General features: G+C 33.2%; 1 protein-coding gene across 1 annotated transcript; it reads right to left on the bottom strand.

Annotated features, from left to right (window-relative positions):
• Positions 1–3016: 3016 nt before the first annotated feature.
• LOC137820426 (uncharacterized) lies at positions 3017–8453 on the bottom strand. The gene is made up of 9 exons (XM_068624513.1): positions 6654–8453; positions 6517–6576; positions 6327–6429; positions 6145–6219; positions 5915–6059; positions 5746–5815; positions 5557–5622; positions 3594–3716; positions 3017–3472 (listed from the first exon to the last, which is right to left on the bottom strand). The coding sequence occupies exons 1-9, from the start codon at positions 7840–7842 to the stop codon at positions 3297–3299; spliced, it is 2007 nt and encodes a 668-aa protein (XP_068480614.1). The 5' UTR covers positions 7843–8453; the 3' UTR covers positions 3017–3296.
• Between the last annotated feature and the right edge of the window lie 206 nt (positions 8454–8659).

Here is an 8659-nt window from a genome sequence, read left to right as displayed (position 1 = left end):
AATCGTTTAGTAAACATATTTACTAAGAATAAGGGAACAATTATAAGGTAATAGAGGTGTGATATATAACATTGTTTTACGTGAAAAATAAATGTCTTAATTTACTTAAAATTTAACTAAATAGTTATTGTCAAATATTTTTATTTATACCAGTAATCTATAAATTTTTAATTTAAATAAATGAAATTATAAAAAAAGAATCTCAGGAAAAATAGTAAACTCTGTTTGATAATCAATTTTATAAGAAAACAATTTTACACTTCTTAAAATATATAGCTTTCAAATTAAACATAGAAAAGTTAAAAATAGTACATTTTCATGATTTTTAGAGTTTTTTTTTTTAAATTCATATGTTAGATATTGTTATGAATTTTTGCATTAAATTGAGACTAACATCCTAAAGTTCAACTATCATATATAATCACATATAAAGTTTTACAAAAGAAAAGAGTAAAACAACTACAAAAACATGAAGGATTAAATCAATCCATGCTAAAATACATACACCCAAATTCCCACAAACGAAACTTATAAATAACGAAAATAAGGGAGTTGATACTTATTATGAAAGAAACCTAGACAAATAAAATAAGGAAAAACATTAAATAACGTAAAGTCCAATCTATTATCAATCCCAAAGTTAGCAAGACTACCCACATAACATTTGTCTTTACGAAAAATGCGAGACACTTAAGGTTTAAAGCTCTTCAACTTTATATGCATTTTATCCATCTTCCTCTAAGAGCCCAAGGAACAGACTCGAACAAGAGAAAACTTGACAAACAATAATAGAATTGTATTTTAGCCACATTTGTTTATAATCATAACATTTTATATAGTCAAGGTTCCACATAAAAAGATTTGTTGAAACCAAGATAAGTAGAGAAACTTCCCATGTACTCCCCATTACTCCCTTTGACAATACCATTACAAGCAACATGCCTAGATCAACCTTTAGCAACACCATAAATGCTGATTTTTAACTCATCCAACAATAAGCATCCTCCAAATGACTTAGATAGACCTAATGTCTTTTTGAGATTTCGTTTTGAAAATAAAATAAACTTCAAAATAGTATAGTCACTAATATCATTATTAATGTTTTTCTTAGAAGAGTTAACTAACATTTTTATGTGGCAATGAATCGTATTTAAAGTTGTATCAAAGTTCAGACTATGTTGAAACCTTGCATGATTTATCACTTTTCATGAAGTCTAAATAATATATGTGATAACTGATATACGAATGTCTTTTCTAAGAGGACTACCTACAACATTAAAAAATGCATAATATCATCAGTGAATACCTTGTGTGAAGACTCAACAATAATATCTTCATCTTTTTTAATGTTGTTCCCCTTCAAACAAATATCATTTGTGACTTCAATGCTAGATGTTGACATCTACGTGAGCATTAGTTGTACCCGTAAACTTGATGGCTCCTTAAACTTTATAAATGACTCCTTAAACTTTTTAACTCTTTATCCCCCCTTAAGGACCATAAAAGAGAAATGTGTTCTCTGGAGCTTTCTTCTTCCGAAGGATTTGAGGAACTTTGATATTTTTCTCCCACTTTGAAGGTTGCTAGTTGTACTTGAAGATATGTGAGAATTATAAGGTGCACATACTTAACACAACAATTAGTACTATCTATGATGATTCTCCTTCCTCTTGTAGGTAGATCTTCAACTACCTAGATCCTTTTGTTTAAGCATCCACTTATACCTTCTTGTCATCCTAGATACTTTCTCATTAGTTGAGTTGTCAAACTCATCTTTGAAAGTATTGTCTTCTTATTCTTAGTCCTTTTGAACTCTAACTCCCTTTTATCTTAGTTGAATCTGCTTTGACGTAGGATTTCCATGAAGACCTTAGTGAGACAATGTAGAGGCTTCCATGTGCTCACAATCTTGGAGATGCACCTCATGCACTCCCAAGATTTCTAGAACATGAGCTTCTTTAGATCACAAACCTCTATAATTATTGTTGTTTTAGGCTGCCACACCTTTTGGTGAGCTATCCAACAACTTTAGGTTGATCTAAGCCTTAGAGAAGGTTCTTTATGAGAGCTTCTAGTTCATTTAAAAGAACTTGCTTTCTTCCAAACATATCATCCATGGTCTCAAAATCCATCATGGTGAACACTCATATTGGTGCATGAGGGTTGCAACTTTTCTCAGTTGAACATCTTCGTTCCCTTCATAGTTGATCATCAAGGACTCTCTAATCTCCTTGGCTGACTTTAACATGAAACATCCTTTATAGTTGGAAGTTCTTATCTCCGTAGTTGAATAACCTTTTATACCAAAACATGATAAAAGTACACATCATACTAGGCAGATGGTTGGACCTGAGTTGACATATGCTTATGTTAGGATCGTTGACGAATACTACAGCTTTAGCTCGATTCCCAAGAGATCTTTAGTGACAAATGGTGAAGACATTTCCTCTAACATAGAATTAAGCTCATAGAATATTCGAGAAGAACATTAGTTTAAAGACCATGTTCGTATCGTTTGATTAAACATTTTGCTTATTAGACAAAATAAAGATAATGAGATGTTATATCGCCTGACAGATGAAACACTTGCGTCTTACATGATTTAATGCTTAACAAGAAACTTGTCTATAATAGACCAAGTATTATCATGTTTTGAATTTTCTTGTTTAAGCACATAATCAAAACATTAAAGGCTGTTAATTTTTATTCTAACAAAAGTATGTGCGACTCTTCTAAATTATTAGAAATAGGTAAACCTAGAGAGTCCTAGTAGACGCACTTGTGCAATAAATCTTATTGTTATCTTTTGTAAGCGAACTCATGAAGTGGTGTCCTTCAAAGACATTGATGATCGTTGGAATGGTTGTAGCAGACATAAGCTTCTTGGGGAAGCAATGGAGGGGATCTTTTTGTGGGTTGAAGTTAAGTGGCAGTAAGCATTAGGTGATACAGTGAGGGTACCACCAAAAGGTTGCTCTATTGCTTATAAACATTGATGGAGGATAATACAACACCATGACGAAGATAAATTATTATAACTGAATGCTAATTACAGAACATAAACACCCTTGCCATTATTCCCTTTCCCTATCGAACCCTGATGGATTTGTTTACTAAATTAAGCTTTATATTGACATAACAAAAATTTACAGCATATTTTTATATATAAGGAATTTCTACTTGAAACTTTTAAACGAAAATATAAAAGAAAATTTAAAGGGAAAATGGGACTATACTAACAACTGAACAAGCCTGTTTAAGATGGTACCACTAGTTGCCACCATCAACACGTTCTTTCAGAACACTTTCTTCACTTTATTGGTATCACTAAAGTTACTTGCAGGTCCTTGTTTGTGTCTAACTCCAACACCTTCTTCCCATGTTTCATCACACCCTCCTTCTTCTTCCCCCCATTCATCTCTCACCAAATAATGCTGTTGATAATATCTAAAAGCCACAAATAGCACGAACACTGCAAAAATAACACAACTTCATCCATTATTATGTCTACATACATTGCAAATCAAACAAAAGAATCGAAATTCAAACCTAAACTTTAAATTAAAAGATGTGATGTGACCAAACATAAGTACCTGCCCAAATGCGAGCAACAACTGAGGATAAATTCCACACGAGCCCAAAGATCCCAAGAGCCACTGCTTTCTTGTGTGAGCATGAATCCCAAGCATCCCGAAATCGTCGTATCCAAAAATTTCCTTCACCACAATAGAAAAAGTGTAATGATATATTGATCCTCACTATTTTCTCCTTTACATTTTTTTTATTCTCTATAATTATAAAAAAATATTTTTTTAATTACCACATTCCCTTTAAAACAGGTTCTCAAGTTATTCTTTGGTGGTGAAACAATTGTTTTCCTTAAAAGAACAAGAAGACCAATTTAAAATAACAAAAGATACTTTTTAGCATGGAGCAATTTTTCTCCTTATTACCAAGATGAGGTTGCTTTTTAAAATATTACCATGTTGGAAAAAAATCATACCAACATAGCAAGATTTTTTCATAAAATCGTGTAAAAGTGACACGATTTTGATCATGTAAGAATAAAGTAATATCAAGATAACATAATTTTAACCATATCAAGTCGTATCAAAATCATATCAAGTCGTATAAAAAATGATACGATTTTAGTATATTTTTTTTTCATAATAAAATTGTATTACCTGGTCACAATTTTCAAACCTCATAAATGCAATCACATTTTAGTAAAAGAAGAAAAATTGTCCCATATTGATAAAAAAGAAGAAGAAAAAAATGAGTTTCTTGGAGAGAAGGCTTGGTTTTTAGTCTTCTTGGAGACTAACACGTGAAGAGAGACTATATTTTTAGGTTTGGTGTTTGGGATTGGGGACCACTGACACCATTATGTTAATACCCTACACTGTGGTTGCGTTCCCTTCATTTCAAACTTGAATCTAATTGTCAGACACAAAGGAGACCCAATGAGCCCAAAAAAGTCAAGAATACAAAATTAAATAAAACCAGAGATGCTTCATCCATGTGATGCACAAAATTATGCTTCCATGATCACATCAAGTACTAAATCTTCAAAGTAATAAAATTAATTATCTTGAAGCAGATTTAGATTTGGAGTTTTTAACTTTATTTACATGGTTGAGATGGTATAATTGCACTATATTAAACTATTACTAGTGTTTGTTTGTTTATGCCCCACCGGATCCACATTATGATGCAGTTAAGACACCACCCATTATATAAGGAAACAAAATAAAATCATAGTTAGCAAACCGATTCTAACCTCTAACTTTTTTTATCATTTACTTTATATGTGTGCAATTATTATTTCGTAATTTATTAAATTATATTTTTTTAATATTAAAGAAAAAAGTTGTGTATTTTTTTTAATCATTGGATTTTTAATATTATATGAAAAACAAGACACAAATTTCACATATACAAATTTTTATATACAAAATAGATATACATAAGGGTTAGATTACAGTGAACACACACTGAAGAGAGTAGAGAGACAATTCAAACATTATAATCTCACTTTAGCATCAAGCTCTTCCCGTTACTCTAACTCTAATATGTTGTTTAAAGCTTATCGAACACAAACATTGACAGAATATATATATATATATATATATATATATATATATATATATATAAAATTTCTAAAATATAGGATACGTGACACAAATCTATATATTATATAATTATAATTATATAAATTAATTATATAAATTTAAGTATGTTTTTCTTAAAAGATATTTCATGACTGATTCAAAAAGATTTATTATTTTTTATAATCATAATAAAAATTTATATAATAAATTTAAATTTTTAAAAAATTAATATATTTATTTTTTGAAAAATTGTCAAAAATTTAATAAATATTTTTTAAATTAGATACTTTATCCATACTTATTCTACTGGTATCACTTGTGTACGACACAAACACTTAACTAAAAGGATGAACTTCTTAATTTACCGTAACTAAAACAAGGTATAGGGTCATAATTGAGGCATTAAATAATGTTAGAAAAAGCAACATCAATTTCAGGAAATTACCATATGCAGTCAACTGTGCAGAATAGGAAGTGCATATCTTTGGTACAGTAAAAACTCCGAAGAAGCCTGAGGCAGCAAAACATAAATTTAGCATTTTCACAGTGTTCAGAGAGTTCTACTAAGGAATGGAAACCCCTTTTAAAGAGAATGTGAAGAGTTAAATTTTTGTATGAACCCTTAAAAACGTACCCAATTTGATCATCTTCCAAATGGTTATGTAGCTGCCACATCTGGCTAAAACAAAGAGCAAAATAGCCAACTGCAATTGATTCCCAATTGCCAAATTAAATTTTGGAGTTCAATCTTCTAGGCTACTATAATTTGTAATTTTGATGAGAAAAGGAAACTATTAAATTACCTTAATGGTGGTACCCGGATCTCCAGAAAACAGGCCTTTGAGTTTTGACAGAAACTCGTTCAAGTAAGGAAGAATCAGTTTTAGCATCCAAATTGCATCTTCTTCTCCCACTACATAATTTGACTCCTCAACTTCTATGAAACCTCTGATTAGTTTGAAACGAAAGAGAATCAGAAAAGATAGTTTCCTTGTAAATTGTAATTGTAATATATTAGTGCTTGGGTTATCACCTGAAAATTAGGGATCTATATAGGAAGATAACAGCCAGATAAACAAGACTTATGTAGGACGTCACTGAAATAAGACTGTAGAAACAGTGAAAGGAAAGCTTCATTTCAGGATTCTGTTCTGAAACAGCAAATTATATACTGATAGTATACAAAAAAAGAACTCTGTATAGCTGATTTCTAACCTCAGTTTGATATCCTTTGCATAAGAAGATGAGACTATGATGAATGTCCCAAGTCCAAAGACAAATGCTGATCTTGAAACGTCTCTCCACATGATTAAATCCACTGAGGAGGAGAGTTATGTAGATAAAGAATCAATGCCATTATGTGAATAAAATTTTGACAATAAATTTCACATGTTGGATGAATCACCTATACTCTGCAATTTGCTTTGGGTTTGTGGAAAGCTACGGTGTTCTTCCGCCTTTGGAACTGGACCATAACAATCAATCATAATAAACATAAAGCCAATTGGAACAAATTGAAAGAACAAACTAAGAAGTCCTTACTTGAATTAGCTTGGGCGAAATTTCGGTGAATTGTGGAATTCCTTCTAATTGTAGGAGATTGCTTCAGAGTAAGAGGAACAGAAACTGGCTTTCTTTCATTTTTGTGATGAAATCGCATGTGGGCACTCACAATCCTCTTAGGTTCTGGTTCATTTGGAATCTTCTTAGGTTCTGGTTCCTTCATAATCTTCTTTGGTTCTGGTTCTGGTTCTGGTTCATTCAGAATCACCTTCTTTTCTGGTTCATTATTCGCAATAACCTTCTTGTCCTGTTCTTTCCCAGCAGCCTCATCTTTTTCTGGCTCCCTGACAACCATTGTTTCTGCAATACTAATTTCCTTCACATCAATTCTCTCCTCCATCTCAATCTCAATTTCTTCCCCCACATCATCTCCTTCATCTGCTTCATCAACTGCAACTTCATCTGAATCACCACCAACCTGAACCGACAATTCGGTTGAACATTGGACCACATTTGCCGAGCTGCTAGATATAACCTTCTCTTGGCACACATCATCCAAATCCATGCAATTCTTTTCGTCAGCGTCATTCTTCTCATTCTCAACCTCAATCTTTTCATCCGTTGGTTCATCAGGAACTAAATCCAACTCGGATTTCGTGTTCCTTAATTGAATTGAGCTAACACCGGGAGAAGCAATCTTCTTTATTGGATCTGACTTGCTCTTTCTCAATTGTGCTGAACTCCTCTCATGCCCCTCATCTGATTCACCACTCTTCTGTGTCTCAGATCTCATCTTTCTGGTGTAAATTGGGCTTCTCTCAAGTTTATTTGCAAAAGCAGCAATCTTTCTGGTTTGTATTGGGCTCTTCTTCATTCCATCAGGGGAAGAAATGCTCAGCTCCTCGGAACTTTTCAGGGTCTCTGTCTTCCCTTTTGCCACCTGAATTGAGATCTTATTATCTGACCCCTCAGAGCTCTCAGATTTCCAAGTTTTCCTCTTTCCACATCCAATTGGGCTTTTTTTCAATCTGGCACCGCCACCATTTTCTTCAGGATTTTCTTCTGCGTTAAACACCTTGATCCCCCCTCTCACTTCATCACTCTTCATCCTGCTCTCCCACACTGACCCTGCAACCACACTCCCTCTGGCCCCTACCCTCCTTTTGCCCACTTCCATCCCCAATTTATCTCCTTTTTCTACCTGGCTATCAGTACTCCAATGGGTCATAGGTGGTTAGTGGATAAGAGGCTTCTAACTCAAGCAATGGCGGTTGGTGGGGTGCAACATTGGGATCCTTTTGCAAAACAATTGAGGGTGAGAGAGAGATCAAAAGTAGGGAGAAAGTAGAGAGTAGTTGGTCACTTTTCTTTTTCCTCTTTATTTTATCTCTTTCTGGATGATAACTGTGTCATCCCATGGTAAGAAAAAGCAAAGGTAAATTAGGGGGGTTGAATGATTAGGGTGTTAGGGAAGAGAAGAACCCTTCTTTTTTTAGCACTGATTTGATTCCCTATGATCTCTTCTCACTCTTACCAAGGTACTCTAAAAGTCATTAATAGTCTCACTCTCACATCACATGAGACTCTATTCCTAAGCTTGCTGCATGTAATATATATTTTGTCCTTCCTCTCAGAGTTCGAAGTGCGTGTGAATTCTGCAGTGTACTTATGGAATTGAGTGTAGCGGTTTTGTCCATAGCCTGCTTACGTGTAATAGTGGAGGCATAAGGAATTGCGATTTGTCATGGTAGCTACAAGTACCGTGGCAGAACACCAGACAAACGCACCCCAAATTTTGGTCACTCATCGTCTTTAATGTTGCCGTGCTTCAAAAATATGAATACCGAATACCAAATGCTGCTCGTGTACATTTATGATATTCAAGAATATATATTATACTTTTCTTTACCAATTAAGAGACTGATTAGAAGAAATAATTTATTTTTTTCAATTAGTTGAAGTTGAACATGTGATTGGATGAATGGGGTATCAATAATCTGATATTGGGTCCACTGGTATGATGATCTTCAAGGTCTTGTTTTTGC

This window comes from Phaseolus vulgaris, chromosome 9 (genome assembly GCF_051622355.1).
Source record: "Phaseolus vulgaris cultivar YP4 chromosome 9, ASM5162235v1, whole genome shotgun sequence".
NCBI lineage: Eukaryota > Viridiplantae > Streptophyta > Magnoliopsida > Fabales > Fabaceae > Phaseolus > Phaseolus vulgaris.
The sequence above is the reverse complement of the archived record's forward strand: the minus strand, read 5'-3'. Positions and strand labels throughout refer to the sequence as shown.

Bases quoted from the DNA above. Each gene is read 5' to 3' on its own strand.
- LOC137820426 (XM_068624513.1), bottom strand. From the start codon at position 7,842: ATGACCCATTGGAGTACTGATAGCCAGGTAGAAAAAGGAGATAAATTG. The intron at 6,060-6,144 runs GTGATAACCCAA...CAAACTAATCAG, and splicing joins TATAGATCCCTAATTTTCAG to AGGTTTCATAGAAGTTGAGG. The intron at 3,717-5,556 runs GTAATTTCCTGA...ATTGTGGTGAAG, and splicing joins TGCACAGTTGACTGCATATG to GAAATTTTTGGATACGACGA.